This window comes from Rana temporaria, chromosome 5 (assembly GCF_905171775.1).
Source record: "Rana temporaria chromosome 5, aRanTem1.1, whole genome shotgun sequence".
Lineage (NCBI taxonomy): Eukaryota > Metazoa > Chordata > Amphibia > Anura > Ranidae > Rana > Rana temporaria.
This window is the reverse complement of record NC_053493.1, coordinates 399,627,239-399,643,198: the sequence shown is the minus strand read 5'-3', so window position 1 is coordinate 399,643,198 and position 15,960 is coordinate 399,627,239. Positions and strand designations below refer to the sequence as shown.

General features: G+C 44.0%; 1 protein-coding gene across 1 annotated transcript in view; it reads right to left on the bottom strand.

Moving 5' to 3' along the window:
* Positions 1-15,960, bottom strand: part of EFR3A (EFR3 homolog A) — a 225,687-nt gene that overhangs the window by 6,460 nt on the left and 203,267 nt on the right. Inside the window, exons 21-22 of the mRNA XM_040354978.1 lie at positions 7,227-7,272; positions 1,736-1,842 (exon numbers count right to left, since the gene is read on the bottom strand). Coding sequence (XP_040210912.1) covers positions 1,736-1,842; positions 7,227-7,272 — 153 coding nt within the window. The remainder of the gene's footprint in view (positions 1-1,735; positions 1,843-7,226; positions 7,273-15,960) is intronic.

Here is a 15,960-nt window from a genome sequence, read left to right as displayed (position 1 = left end):
TATTTTGTAAACGCTATAAATTGTGCGCAAACCAATCGATAAACGTATTGCCATTTTTTTTACCAAAAATAGGTAGAAGGATACGTATCGGCCTAAACCGAGAAAAAAAAAGTTTTTTTATATATTTTTGGGGGATATTTATTATAGCAAAAAGTAAAATTTTTTTTTTCAAAATTGTCGCTCTATTTTTGTTTATAGCGCAAAAAATAAAAAACCGCAGAGGCGATCAAATACCACCAAAAGAAAGCTCTATTTGTGGGTAAAAAGGACGCCAATTTTGTTTGGGAGCCACATCGCACAATTGTCAGTTAAAGCGACGCAGTGCCGAATCGCAAAAACTGGCCAGGTCCTTTACCTGCATAAAGGTCCGGGTCTTAAGTGGTTAATATACACTTATTGGGATGATTTTTTTTTTTTAAACCAAAGACATGTAGCAGAATACATTTTGGCCTAAGTCTATGAAGAATTTAGATTTTATTGAATATGTTTTATAACAGAAATTTTTGGGTCCGGTCCCGCATTCAACATATCTCCAGCTTTAACCCGTTGTATGTAAGTATTCATGAGAGGCACTGTTGCCCTTTCTTGTTACACCCAGTGCCATACTACAACAACTCAAATTTACACATTATTTTTTATAGATAATTGTGGGCATTGCCCCTGATGAATGTTATACACGAAACGCGTCGGGCAATTTAGGATGCCCACACACCTGTACCAGTTGTCTATGAAGTTCACGGTTTATCATGCAATTATGTTTTACTAATTTTATTATTATGCTCCATTGTATTGTGTCGCTTCATTGACATGTATATATATGTATTCATGGGAACTACTTATTCAATTACCATATTGTCGCATGTTTCCAAGTCGATCCTTGATGTCTATGCGATATATGCAAGGTCATTTGTATCCTTACGACTTGTATATTTTTACAAATTTCATATTTTCTATATGTCTCCCATGTCAATAAACACACTAATTATTTTTGCATACCTCTACTGTGTCGAGAGCCCCATTTAAAGTCCCAAAACTCCCTTTCTTTCTTTGTACCAGGCAGGCCCGGACTGGCCATAGGGCATACTGGGCAAATATGTCACGTATGTCCCGTCTCCCCCAGTATAACATGCAGGGGGTCCAGAACTGTTAGGGGGTGTCTGTGTAACAAACTGTGGGGGGCTGTGTAATGTAAAGGGGTCCAGAGGTACAGGGTGCTGTGTAATGTAAAGGGGTCCAGAGGTACAAGGTGCTGGAACCCCACATCCCATCATTAACCACCGCCGCAAAGCGCCACTGTCGCACCCCCGGGCTGCTCAGTCTAAAATGCCTGGGCCTATTTTTTGTCCCAGCCCGGGCCTGGTGCCTCATCTAAAGTCCCAAACCTCACCCCTTTTGTAGAACGGAAAGTAGAAAATATTTTTTTTATTCAAAATAATTTGGTATTTTTTCGTTTATATAGAAAAAACAATAAAACCCAGAGGTGATCAAACACCACCAAAGAGAAAGCTCTAATTTGTGTGAAAAATATGATATAAAATGTCATTTGCGTACAGAGTTGCGCAATTCCCAGTTAAAATAGTGCAGTGCTGAATAGCAAAACAATGACCTGGTCATGAACGGGGTAAAACCTTCCGAAGCTGAAGTGGTTAAAGCACCTAAACTATTCTAAACTGTTCTGTAGGTTGCTGTAAATGGCGCAGTCCGATGTTGGAACAGGTCAGTAGTAAACACTCACTTTAGATTCACATTGTGCAGCAATTTCCTCAACGGTGCTTCTCTGGAACTTTTCTATGACCAGTACCGCCTCTTCTCCTTTTCCTGCTCTTCCATACCCTGTATTGTCTGTTTGGAAAAGATGATAAAACAGAATGTAATAGCACACCAACCACTACCTACAAGAACAGGGGTGAGAGCCCGTAGCTATACGCCTCGGCTCTCGCGCAGAGCCACTAGGGGCGCGTGCTAGCGCCCCCGACTCACGTGCCCGGCGGCTAGCGATCGCCGCCGGGCACCACGCGATCGCTCGTTACAGAGCGCTGGACCGGGTAGCTGTGGGTGTAAACACACAGCTCCCGGTTCCTGTCAGAGAGAGTAAATGCCTGATTGTCTGTTCATATACAATGTATGAACAGCGATCAGTGTCATTTCCCCTAGTGAGCAGCCCCCCCCCCCACAGTTAGAACACACCCAGGGAACCCCTACCCCGCCCCCTAGTGTTAACAAACCCCTTCACTGCAGTGGCATTTTTATAGTATTCCCAATGCAATTTATATAGCTACTGATCGCTATAAAAATGCCAACGGTCCCAAAAATGAGTCAAAAGTGTCCCGCCATAATGTCGCAGTACCCGATAAAACAAAGAAATCGCTGATCGCCTCCCTCATTACTAAGTAAATAAATTATATATTTTATAAAAATGCAATGCCTCGGCTACATGAGTATTGAGTTTGTTGGCTCAGCCCAGGCTCCCAGGGGGTGTGCTATGCGAGGTCAGCCATGCGCATTGTACGCCCACCCCCCCCACAAAAAAAAAACACCACACTTACACACGCACTCGAAATTGGGTTAACATTGCACGCACTTATGACCCGCGGTCTCTAAAAAAGAGAGGTGAAGGACTAACGGGGCTGGTTGAGCGGGCTAGATCCTCTCACTCCCTTATAGGGAGTCCCTCTGCCCCGTTGGGCTTCAAAGCGGAGCAGGTAGGGCGGGCTGTGTGGGAGGACCCCCTCACACACCCACCATTGCCACCCGGGGCATGGAGAAAGGTGGCAGATTGCCTCTGGGGGAGGCCTGCCTACTCCCAACTCCTGCAGTCCGGCTCCTCTCTCGAGTACACGCACAAAATACACTAAAAAAAAAAAATGCCATAAAAATACCCCCTATTTTGTAAACGCTATAACTTTTGCGCAAACCAATCAATAAACGCTTATTGCGATTTTTATTAACGAAAAATATGTAGAAGAATACATATCGGCTAAACTGAGGACATTTTTTTTTTATATCTTTTTGGGGGATATTTATTATAGCAAAAAGTAAAAAATATTATTTTTTTTCAAAATTGTCGCTCTATTTTTGTTTATAGCGCAAAAACTAAAAAACGCAGAGGTGATCAAATACCATCAAAATAAAGCTCTATCTGTGGGGAAAAAAAAGGACGCCAATTTTGTTTGGGAGCCACGTCACACGACAGCGCAATTGTCAGTTAAAGCAACGCAGTGCCGAATCGCAAAAAGTGCTCTGGTCTTTGACCAGCAATATGGTCCGGGGGTTAAGTGGTTAATACCCTAGTCTCTAATATGTGTTTACTGAAAGAGAATTTCTTTTGTCAGACCATGCTATTACTTATTACATACTCAGATCTGACATTAAAGTGTTACTAAACCCAGGACCCTGTATTCACTATATCTGGTCTCCTACGGAACACAGAACATAGAAATTAATTATTTTAGTGAATATAAACTACTAAATACCTTTTCTCATCAGCTGTATATAGCAGTCTTGTGATTTCTATCAGTGTCCTGGGTAAAGCTTGTAGGAGGAGTTTTCATTCTTCTCTAACACTTCCTAGGAGGCTGAAGGACCCCTGACCCTCTAGTGCTGATTGGCCCTGTGCTGATCACATGTACCCTCCCAAAAAATAAAAAATAAACTCTAGTAATACACATCAAACTGAGCATGTGCAAACACACAGATCCATGTCCTGTCAGGGGAGAGGAGACAGATTGTGTGTTCCTAGTACCGTATTTATCGGCGTATACCGCAAACTTTTTTCCGCTTAAAATAAGGGGAAAATTGTGGGTGCTCGATATACGCCGATACCCGCTTCCTGCGCTCAGTTTGAACGCCTCCGCTGACATATACCGAGCGCAGTACACTCGGGTACATTCGGCCAGGCTTGGCTTCGCTCGTGGTCACGCTCTATGACGTTTATGCGTGAGATCCCGAGCGTGCCCGAGTGTACTGCGCTTGGTATATTTCGGCGGAGGCGTTCAAACTGAGCGCGGGAAGCGGGGATTCGACTCGGAGACAGCGTGGGAGAACACCACTGAGGCCGCAAACGGACGTCGGACCGGACAAGGCCGCCGATGGATGCCGGGCAAGACACTAAGTAATAAAATGTTTTTTTTACAGGAATTTCGGGTCTACATTAGGGGTGCGCGCTATACGCCGGAGCGCGCAATACCCCAATAAATACGGTATATAGGGAACACTGATCTAGGGTTGCAATTAACGATTATTTTCATAATTGATTGGTTGGCCGATTATAGTTTAGATTAATCGGATAATAGCCTTAAAAAAAAAGAAAAAAAAATATAGCACCGTTTTGCGTTAAAAAGTCCTTGTCCTTTCCAAATACGCAGCAGCTGAAAAAAAATCACGGATGTGATCTTGTCCCATAGGAAACCATGTAAATGAACTGTAGTGTGTTTCTGCAAAAAACACCAAAAAAACAGAGGTGTGACTCAGGCCTGAGATGTTTAGTAACATAATGGGTTAAAAAACAAAAATAAGTACAAAAAGAGCAAATAATCGCTACTGTAAGGGGTTAATTTTTTTACTGTGGGACAGTGAAAGTAGCGATTTGCTTTATTGTAATATAAAGGGCTACATTTTTGTTTTTTAACCCATTATGTTACTGGCCGATTAATTGATTACGAAAATTGTAATCGATTAATTTCATAATCAATTAGTTGTTGATTAATCGATTAGTTGTTTCGGCCCTACACTGATCGGTCTCCTCCCCTAGTCAGTCCCATCCCCCCCCACAGTTACAATCACTCCCTAGGTAACACATTTAACCTATTCAGCGCCCCCTAGTGTTAACTCTTTCCCTGCCAGTGACAGTTACACAGTAATCAGTGCATATTTATAGCACTGATCGCTGCATAAATGTCAACGATGTCCGATTTGTCTGCTGCAATGTCACATTCAGGATAAAAATCGCAGATTGCCGCCATTACTAGTAAAAAAAATTCTAAATAAATAAAACTATCCCATATTTTGTAAACGCTATAACTTTTGCACAAACCAATCAATATACCCTGATTGCGATTTTTTTTTTTTTTATGAAAAATATGTAGAAGAATACATATCGGCATAAACTTAGGAAAATATGTGTTTAAAAAAAAAAATTGGATATTTATTATAGCAAAAAAGTAAAAAAAATATATGTTTTTTTTTCAAAATTGTCGCTCTTTTTTTGTTTATAGCGCAAAACAAAATAAAAAAACGCAGAGGTGATCAAATACCACCAAAAGAAATCTCTATTTGTGGGGGGGGGGGGGGGAATGATACATGGGTATAGTGTTGCATGACCGCGTAATTGTCATTCAAAATGTTACAGCGTTGAAAGCTAAAAATTGGCCTGAGTAGGAAGGGGGTGAAAATGGTTAAATAATGCAGATTTCAGCAATTTTCCCCGGTTCTCAGCCTGTAACATCTGTACAAACACCCTTTATTAACCACTTAACCCCCGGACCATATTGCTGGTCAAAGACCAGAGCACTTTTTGCGATTCGGCACTGCTTTAACTGACAATTGCGCGGTCGTGCGACGTGGCTCCCAAACAAAATTGACGTCCTTTTTTCCCCACAAATAGAGCTTTCTTTTGGTGGTATTCGATCACCTCCCCTTTTATTTTTTTGCGCTATAAACAAAAATAGAGCAACAATTTTGAAAAAAAAAAAATGAATATTTTTTTTACTTTTTGATATAATAAATATCCCCCAAAAATATATATAAAAAAAGTTTTTTTCCCTCAGTTTAGGCCGATACATATTCTTCTAAATATTTTTCTAAAGAAAAAAAATAAATCGCAATAAGCGTTTATTGGTTTGCGCAAAAGTTATAGCGTTTACAAAATTTTTATGGCATTTTTATTTCATATTTTTTTTTTACTAGTAATGGCGGCGATCAGCGATTTTTTTTCGGTACTGCGACATTATGGCGGACACTTTTGACACATTTTTGGGACCATTGTAATTTTTATAGCAATCAGTGCTATAAAAATGCACTGGATTACTAAAAAAATGCCACTGGCAGGGAAAAGGTTAACACTAGGGGGCGGGGAAGGGGTTAAGTGCGTTTCCCTGGGTGTGTTCTAAATATAGGGGGGGGGGTGGCCTCACTAGGGGAAATGACCGATCTTCTGTTCATACATTGTATGAACAGAAGATCAGCATTTCTCTCCCTAACACAGTGGTTCTCAACCTGGGGGTCGGGACCCACTCGGGGGTCAAATGATGATTTGCCAGGGGTCACCAAATCCTTGGCTGTTCCTGAAGCCCACACCACTCTCCCAGCCTTCTTGCTGCTGTCCAGCAGGGCTGTCCCTGGAGCCTGTGGCCACCCACTCATCCTCTTCGTAGCCACCCATTCAGTTCATGGCATGGCTGGAGGGGCAGAAACTAGAGGTCAGCTGACTGGTGAGGAATGTGAAGTGGGAGGGGCTGGAGGAGTCCCTATCTCCTGATGTCGGCATAGGTGTCACTGCTATTAGACACCACAAAGTCAGAGACACAGTGAGTAACACTACCTGTGATTATAGTTCCCATTAAAAGTCCCCACTACAGTTCTCAGATCAACAGATGACCATCATCAAGAGCACCTAAGGTAGACGATCAGAACTCCCCCCCCCCCCAGCATTGCCACTTATCCCATTCTCCCCAACTCCCCACCAAGGAGTAAGAGAAGGAATAAATATAGAGAATACATGGAAGGGAGAGGAAAAAAGGGGGAGGAACAAAGAAAAAGGGAGAGAAATAATAGGAGAAAGACGACTAGAGAGAGGGATGGGGGAAAAAAGAAATGAATATAGGGAAAGATGAAAGGGAAAGAAAGGAGAACAAAGAGAAAGAGTGGTACATCCTAAAATGTATCATAAGGGGTTTTAATACTGTACGAGTGGAAGGGATTCAGGGACGCTAAATGCCTGTGAGTTAGGGGCGCAAATTACTTGTCTTGGGTTCTAAAACCCACACTACGAAAATAATTTTACTGCTAGGGGTCCCCACGACTTGGGAAATTTTATCAAGGGGTCACGGCACTAGCAAGGTTGAGAACCACTGGCCTAACAGGACCGGGAGTCGGGGGAGAGCGCACACGGCCCTAGTGGCCTGCGCGAGAGCCGCCGTATAGCTACGGCTCTCACGCAGGCAGCAGCGGCGGCAGGTCGGCAAGCAGTTAAAAGATTTAATGGTTTAAAAGTATAAGAGTAATCTTACCAATGGCCTTCTTCAATGATTCAAATGTAATCTCTTCAGTGTTCACCTATAAACAAGAAGGTTAAGGAAACTGTAAAGTTTATCATATTGGAAAACCATTTTTAAAGTGGAACTTTAGTCAGAAAATTAGGTCCTGCTGGATGACTTCATGTTGGTCCCTTTTGCAGCTATATCCATGTAAAACATAAAAAATAGGTGCCTATACCGTCTAAAATCCAGTAATACATTGCATCACCCTGCTCTGCACATGCTCAGTTGCTCTCAAATTTTAGGCATTGCCAAATTTAGAGAGACCAATCTGCTGACAGCCTTAAAATTACCGTATTTATCGGCGTATACCGCGCACTTTTTTCCCCCTTAAAATCAGGGGGAAATCGTGGGTGCGCGATATACGCCGATACTGCTGTTCCCGGGCGCCGCCGAAATAGACCGAGCCGAGTGTACTGCGCACTCGGCTAGGCTCGGCCACGCCCGCAGCCACGCGAGAGGAGCCGAACACACAGGAAATCCGGCTCCTCTCGGCTTGGCAAAGGCGCCAAATCCAAAGACGGACACTCAACGCTGGACGGACCCCACGAGGAAGCCGCAGACGGACACCTCGGAAGCCGCAGACGGACACCTCGGAAGCCGCAGACGGACACCTCGGAAGCCGCAGACGGACACCTCGGAAGCCGCAGACGGACACCTCGGAAGCCGCAGACGGACACCTCGGAAGCCGCAGACGGACACCCACAAGGCTGGACGAACCCGGCGCAAGGAAGCCGCAGACGGACACCCACAAGGCTGGACGGACCCCGCGCAAGGCCGCAGACGGACACCGGACAAGGCTGCCGATGGACGCAGGCCAAAATGTAAGTTTTTATTTTTTTCCTTAAACTACCTTTCTAGGTTTGGGGTGCGCGTTATACGCCGGCGCACGGTATACCCCGAAAAATACGGTAAATTAAATCCTCCTACAGTCAGGGAGGCTGCTTCTGTTTGATCTGCAACTGCCATAGAGCTGCACATCAGCTATGACACCAGCCATTTGATGGTTTGACAGTTTGGCTGAGGACAAAAGCAAATGTGACATTTAGCAATCCTGGCATTCCAGGAATGCAACTGTTATTTTTAAACCGTTAAATCAATGAGTTTAGTTCTGCTTCATGATTGACTGCTGCTGAGGGGCTCTGGGCTTCAGCAAAATGGCGGCCTCCAGCAAGAAGAAACGGGAACAATGCTGGGGGCAATTTACAGCACACAGAAATTTTGGAAGCATAATTATTAATGTGAAAATGTATGTTTCTTTATAAAGATTTTTTTTTATCAAGTTGTTATGGGTAAAGTTCCGCTTTAATGTGAATTATACCCTTTACATTGCATAGTATTTCTTCTCTTTTTTTTCTTTTTTTGTACCACCTCAGCTTTTGTCCATTCCTAGAGACCAGCTCATGATTTGATGCTTCTTACGTCTCAGTTAGTGGGTTGCATCATATGTGGTATACATTCTATGTTCCTTGTGTATTATATATATTTTTTTTTTTTTTTTTATTTTTTTTTTATTCATTTAGGCCAACTCGCAAATGAAGAAAGAAAGGATAGATTATTACATTAGCGTTGCTATTATGGCACTAAATTATTTACCCCCCCCCCCCCCCCCACCCCTTGGCTCCCAGGAATCTCAAACTTATCCCTCAGGATACTAGATCACTCTCTAGCATTTATCAATCGTAAATAATATGTGATTTCCTCAAGGAAATGACCATAAAAGAAGAGGCTACTGTTGTCATGCTTCTGCATATGACTTGTTAATAGCTTAACCTTACTCTCTCTGCGTAACTCCAAGTTCTTTTATAATCTCTCCATTTTTCCCATTTCTCCCTATGATCCCCCATCATCTCTAGATGACTGACCTTTAACTCTTCCAGCCTATAAGTTTCCTCCACTTCGTCTATCCAGTTCCAGACGTGTGGACTTTCCGTCTCCTGCCACATTTTGGGTATAAGTTTCTTTGCAGCGTTTAGAAGATGAGGAAGTAAAGACTGCTTATATTTTTTTTTTCCCTCTTGGCTGCAATGAAAGAGCACAACCCAAGGGTCTCTCTTTAATTCTTCGCCCGTAATAACCTTAATTTGACTCAAGATTATGTCCCAGTAGGTTTGTATTTTTGGGCATAACCACCAAAGGTGGGCCATCGTGCCTCTTTCAGAACAGCCCCGCCAACACTCTGCGGTCTGATCCGCTTTGTATTTATTTGCTTTATCCGGGGTGATATACCACCCTGAGATACACTTGTAATTTGTTTCAGCAGTTCGTATATCAATTGCGGATGCATGGGTAAGGTGCATAATTCTCTTAAAACAATTTGTCCCTCTTGTGATTCCTAACTCTCTTTCCCATTTACCTATAAAGGGTGTTTCGCTCCGTGAACCTATCTTTACCAATAACTCATATAGTTTAGTGATGGTGCCCTTTGAATTCTTAGTTTTGCAAATTTTCTCAAGTGGAGTTAGCTCCGCCTCCGTCCGTAATGGGCGGGGGAGGTGCCGCACAAAGTGGTGCATCTGTGAATAATGCCACCTATCCAGATTCCAGAATTCCGTTTTGACTCTCAAATCTTCATAGGTCATTATTTCGCCGTCTTTGATGATATCCCCTAAGTGAACTGTGTCTACTTTGATCCAATTCCCTCCAATTTTATTTTCGCCTGGTGCAAAATAAGGGTTTTCTTTTAAGTTCATTAATGGGGAATTGAATTTCCCCTCTAATTGTGTCAAGGTCCTATCCCACATTCTTAAAGTGTCCCGTGTTAAATCTTGTGTTTTGTGATCTAGTGCTCTGTATTGTGCAGGGATCCAAATAATATTATTCAAATATTTGCTTGTTGATGCTTTCTCAATTTGAACCCACCTTTTGTCCCTCCTATCCCGTGCCCATTCTATGGCCCGTGATAAGACCGCTGCCTTATAATAGCTTTTAATATCCGGAACTGCCAGACCGCCGAGTGGCTTTCCCTGTTTTAAGATGGAGAGAGATATTCTGTGCTTCTTATTTTTCCAGACATAGTTTAGTAACAGCGCATTGAGAATTCTCAAATATTGCTGAGGGAGGGCTATGGGTACTAATAAAAATTTGTAAAGAATTTTTGGGACCACAACCATCTTCAGCATATTAATACGTCCTATCCATGATATGGGTTTATTTACTGTTCTTTTTAATTCGCTCTTGATCTCATTTAATAAGGGAACATAGTTTATTTTATACATCTTCTGGGCTGTGTTGGCCAATTTGATACCTAGGTACTTAAGTTCCTTGGTCCAGGGAAACGCACAGATCTCCTTGACACGTCCCACCTCTTTTTTATTTAAGTTGATATTCAGAATCTCAGATTTTGTTACATTAATTTTGAAGTTAGAAAAGGCGCCGTATTTTTGTAACACTTCAGAGAGCTTAGGAATAGAGTTAACCGGGTTGGTCAGGTAGAACAAAATATCATCGGCAAAAGCCGATAATTTATGTTCCTCTCCTTCTACTCTAACTCCATTGATGTCGGGGTCGTTACGAATTGTAGACAGCAGAGGCTCTAACGAAAGAATGAAAATAAGAGGGGACAGGGGACATCCCTGCCTTGTCCCATTTTTCATCTCAAAGGAATCAGATAATGTTCCATTGATTTTTATTTTTGCAGTGGGATGGTGATAGAGTGTTTTAATCCAGCGGGACATCCTGTTTCCTATTCCCATAACCTTTAGAGTCTCCATCATGAGCCCCCAGTCTACCCTGTCAAAAGCTTTTTCAGCATCGACTGACAGAAATAGACCTGGGGGCACATTCTGCCTTATGGACTGCTGCAAGAGGATTGCCCTTAGGCTGTTATCTTTGCCCTCTCTGTTGGGCACAAAGCCTACCTGATCGGGGTGAACCAAGACGTGCATAGCCTCTTTCAGTCGCCCCGCAAGAATCTTAGCAAAAAGCTTGGTATCTATGTTTAGAAGAGAGATAGGTCTGTATGCCGAACAGAGAGAGCTATCTTTCCCTTCCTTCAAAATTATTGCGACCACTGCCGCCGTGGCTTCCCTACTGATTTCGTATTCAGACCCGAGCCCATTGAAATATTTGCACATCCACGGTATCAAGATGTTGCTATATCTTTTATAATACAGGGAGGAAAAACCGTCCGGTCCCGGACTTTTTCCGCCAGCAGTGGTGTTTAGAGCTACTTTTATTTCTTCTTCAGTTATGGGGCGGTCCATATTTAAGCTATCCATCTCCTCTAATCTGGGTAGTCCTGCCCTGTCTAGGAAGTCTCGGATCTTCCCCTCTTTTTCCGCTGCCTGGCACCTTTGGTTTTTTAATGTATAAAGTTCCTCGTAATAATTTTTGAATGAATCCGCAATTTCTCTGGTTGCATAAACCATTTTCCCGTCTTTCCTTTTGATTTTATCGATGTAGTTTCTAGCTTTCTTTTTTTGAGCCATTTTGGCTAATAGCCTGCTTGGTTTGTTGCCCCATCTCTTTGGAGATACAGTTAAGTTTATTTCTCGCTTCCTGTTCCGTAATCTCCTTGAGGGCATCTCTCTTAATAATTAAATTTAGATATGTTTCTTTTAATCCCTGCTCTTTATGTTCCCGTTCTAGAATCTCTATATCTTTAATCAGGATGTTAGCATTACTTTTCATCTCTTTTTTTTTTTTGGTGGCCTCCGCAATTAGAATTCCTCTAATGTACGCTTTGTGTGTCTCCCAAAGGGTTGCGCTGTTTATCCCTTCTGTATCGTTGATATGAAAAAATTGTTTCAATTCCGCCTCTACCCTACTTGCCCCTCCTTCATCTCGTAACAGACTATCGTCTAGACGCCACACCGGCCTCTGTCTCTTTTGTGTGAAGAGTTTGATTTTCATAGAAATTGGTGCATGATCTGACACCATCATAATTCCTATGTCCGTCTCTGTTATAGAGTCCAGCAACCTATGGTCCGCCAAGATGTAGTCAATTCTGGAGTATGTTCCGTGGGGGGCAGAGTAAAACGTGAAATCGTGAGCTTTTGGATGAAAAATCCGCCATACATCAAGAAGTTGGTGGTCATGAATCTTCTGTTTAATTCTTTGTAGAAGCCCGTTTCTTGTCTCCCTCCCACGGAACGTACTGTCTTCTTTCGGGTCCAAAACGAAATTAAAGTCGCCCATCAGGATGGTGTATCCCTTTGCGAAATCCTTCAACTTTCCCAGAATTTTCTCTAGGTATTGGGTTTGGTGAACATTTGGGGCGTATATATTTGCTAAGGTATAGACAATGTTGTCAATCCTTACCCTTAGGAATAAAAATCTCCCTTCTGGGTCTGTCATCCTTCCCTCTAAAGTGAATCCAAACCCCCTTGTGAACCCGATTGCCACGCCCCTAGCACGTTTCGAGATGGAGTCGCCGTAGAACCAGGTGGGATATGCTGGGGAGAAAAGCTTGATATTCGCGTCAATGGTTAAATGAGATTCCTGAACAAATACTACATCCGCTCTTAATTGTTCGATCTCTGCAAGGACCTTAAGTCTTTTGACGGCGGAATTTAATCCCTTAACATTGTAGGATAAAAATTTTACTTCTGTCATTATTTTATAACAAGATCATTTCGTGCTAAACTGTCTCTGAGATTCCTTGGGAGCCAAAATCCCTATTCCCTTCACCCTTACCCCCCCCACACCCTCCTCCCCCCACCCTCCGTGGCAAATACATTCCTCCTCACCTTCCCCCCTCCCCCCCCCCTTGCCCAGGCCTATACATCGCCTCTGAACCGTAGGGATCCTTGGTACCCCCTACCCGTCGGTTCTTGTGGATGAGGTGGAGCACCCCTGCGACCCTCCCATCCATCTTCCCCAGGACTTTCCAGGGGATTTGATCTTATATGGTTGGGGTAACAGATCCGACCTCCCCGTTTCCTACCCTAGTCGTCCCCTCCCCCCCCCCCCCCGGCCCCCCCAGCGCCCGGGAGCACCTCGAGATTTCACCCCGAGGGCCAAGCAATTATCCGCTAACTATTCAACCCATCCGGGTAAGTCCACTGTAGGCATATCCAATTTGCGGCAGAACCCTACCAGGTCCTCGGGAAAAGTTAATTTTGCTGACACCCCTTCTTTCTGGCCTATCAGACAAGCCGGGAAGCCCCATTTGTAATTTATGTTATGCAGACGCATCTGCTCTAGTAAGGGTTTTTGGAGTCTTCTTCTAGACAGGGTTTCCCATGCCAAATCCGTGAAGATCTGAATCTCCGTGCCTGCATAAGATAAGGGAGACTTTCTTCTCAGTTTTAACCAGATCTCCTCTTTATGTTCGAAATATCTGAACCTAGCAATGATGTCCCTGTGCCAATTTCCTCCTCCCTCTCTGATCTTCCCCACACGGTGGACCCGTTCGAATTTAAGGGGACCTTCCGAGCCGTTATCCAGGAGGGGGAGAAACAGATCATTAAGGATTTTTCTCAAGTCTTCACCCTTCTCCTCCTTAATTGATCGTATTCTTAAGTTTTGCCTTCTATTACGGTTCTCTTGATCTTCTAATCGGTATTGCAGCCATCTCTGGTTTTGTTTCATAGTCAAGTGTTGGTTTTTTAATTCGTTAAGATCAAGGTCTTGCTTTTCTATTCTTTTCTCCGCTTCCTCTATTCGTTCTAACATATGGAATAGGTCAGTTCTTAGTGTACTAATTTCCTCTCTTATTACATTCTCCACCCTTTTTAACATTACATCCATTTCACCTATGGTGGGAGCATGGGAGCCCAGGCTGGGGTCATCCATTTGGTTAGATACATGTTCAGAGTCTGTTGAAATATCGGCAATTGGGGATGGCAATCCCCCCACTCCCTTTTTAGTAGTCCCAGTTTTTTCAGCTTTTTTTGTCAGGCCTGGGCTCTTTAAACTCCCGTCCGAGGTCATGTAGTGTCTGATCGTACTCACGGAAGAAGTCTCTTTGGGGATTTTCGGGGCAGCCCCCCTTGTTGACTTGTTCATATTGTATTTCTTTGTCGTTCTAATACGTTTCCCCAGTTTGAGCAGAGAGGGGCAGGCCTCCACCCCCCCCCCTCTCTCTTTTCCTTCTTCCTTTTTTTCCCTCCCTTTGACGCTGTTTTTTTATTTCTTTTTTCCAAACTTGCTGAGACGGACGTTGTGAGTACTAGGGGGGGATATTAGTAGTTTCTGAGAAACGACAAGAATAATAACTCCCAGGATTTCTAGAGATTTTTGAAAGTTTCCGTGACCTACCCAGAACGTTGGGGTGGGTGCATGGGAAGAGTTGCGTACCCACTGATTTAAGGGAATTTTTACCCTCAAAACCATTAGAAACCGTTTTGGGGTACAGAAAAATTTTAGGTAAAGTGGGCCTGCTGCACGCTATGCCCTCTAGCGACCTCAGCTCACCCAGCAAAGAAAGGAAGGAAAAAAAAAAAAAAAAATACTAGGTTAGGCCAGTGGTGGTGGCTGCAACTCCAATGTTCCCCTGGTGCTCCGATCCGGCCTTCCTGTGATTCAACCTAGCCCTGCGGAGGCGGGAATAGTGCCTCTTATTTAACTAGCATCGCCGGTCGGGGTAGGTAAGGCCCTTAGAGAGCGGCCGTCCAATATTTTTTGCCTGTAGACCCCAGCACTGCCCCCTAGAGACCCGTACACAAACAAGAATTAATAGCGGCAAGTGCTGTGGAGCGGGAGTATCTCATGCATTTCCACCCCTCCCCCTCCAGTCAGTATCAGTGAATATATCCACCAGGTATGAGACTAAAATCAAGAAGACCATAGGTGCCCAGTCTTCGTTTTTCACAAGGTCCACATACTGTTTTTGACATGAAGAAAAAGGGTTAATATTACCTCATGCCGTTTCTCTGGATGTGCTTCTCTGTTCTCTTTTTTTCTTTCTTTTTTCTTTTCTTTTCCCCCTTCTCCCCCTGGTGCTGTAATGGACTGGAATCTATGCACGAAAAGCGGTGGGGGGGGGGCGGGCAGCCAGCCCGCTCGCCGCAGCTGGAAGCTTCCCAGCTGATCCACCGCTCTTTTCTCCTGCCGCTGGGAGCGTGCGAGGGCGCGAGGGGGGGTCGGAGGACGAAGGAGTCAACGGGGGGTGATGTTGGCTGCGGGGTGAGCGGACTAACTGCACGGCGGACTCCCTCGCCTCATCTCGTCCGTCTTCCCAGGAGCTCCACCGGGTCTAGGTCCCTCCATCACCCGCAGCCGTTTCCAGGTCGGATCCGTCTCACGGGCAGCTCCTCCCTCCAACGTGCGTGCTTCACGTGCACCACGTCATTCTGAGCTGACATAGTATTTCTTCTAACATACATATAGGTAGATTCACAAAGAGTTAGGCCGGCTTATCTACAGATAAGCCGACCTAACTCTGAATCTAAGCCGACTTATGTTTAAGTGTATTCTCTAACAGAGATACACTTAAACATATCCAAGATAGGACGGCTTGCGCCATCCTATCTTAGATTGCAATGTTTTGGCTTACCGCTAGGTGGCGCTTCCATTGCGGCCGGCCTAGATTATGTAAATGAGCATTTACGACGATTCCCGAACGAACGCGAGCCCGCCGCAGTCGAATTAGGCCGCCTAAAGTTATTCCACCTATGAGGTGGAATAACAATGTTAAGTATGGCCGTCGTTCCCGCCGCGAGGTTCAAATTTTTTACGTCGTTTGCGCAAGTCGTCTGCGAATCGGGATTTACGTACACGTCGAAATCAATAGGCCCGTACGGCCTACTTAGCCGCAATGCGC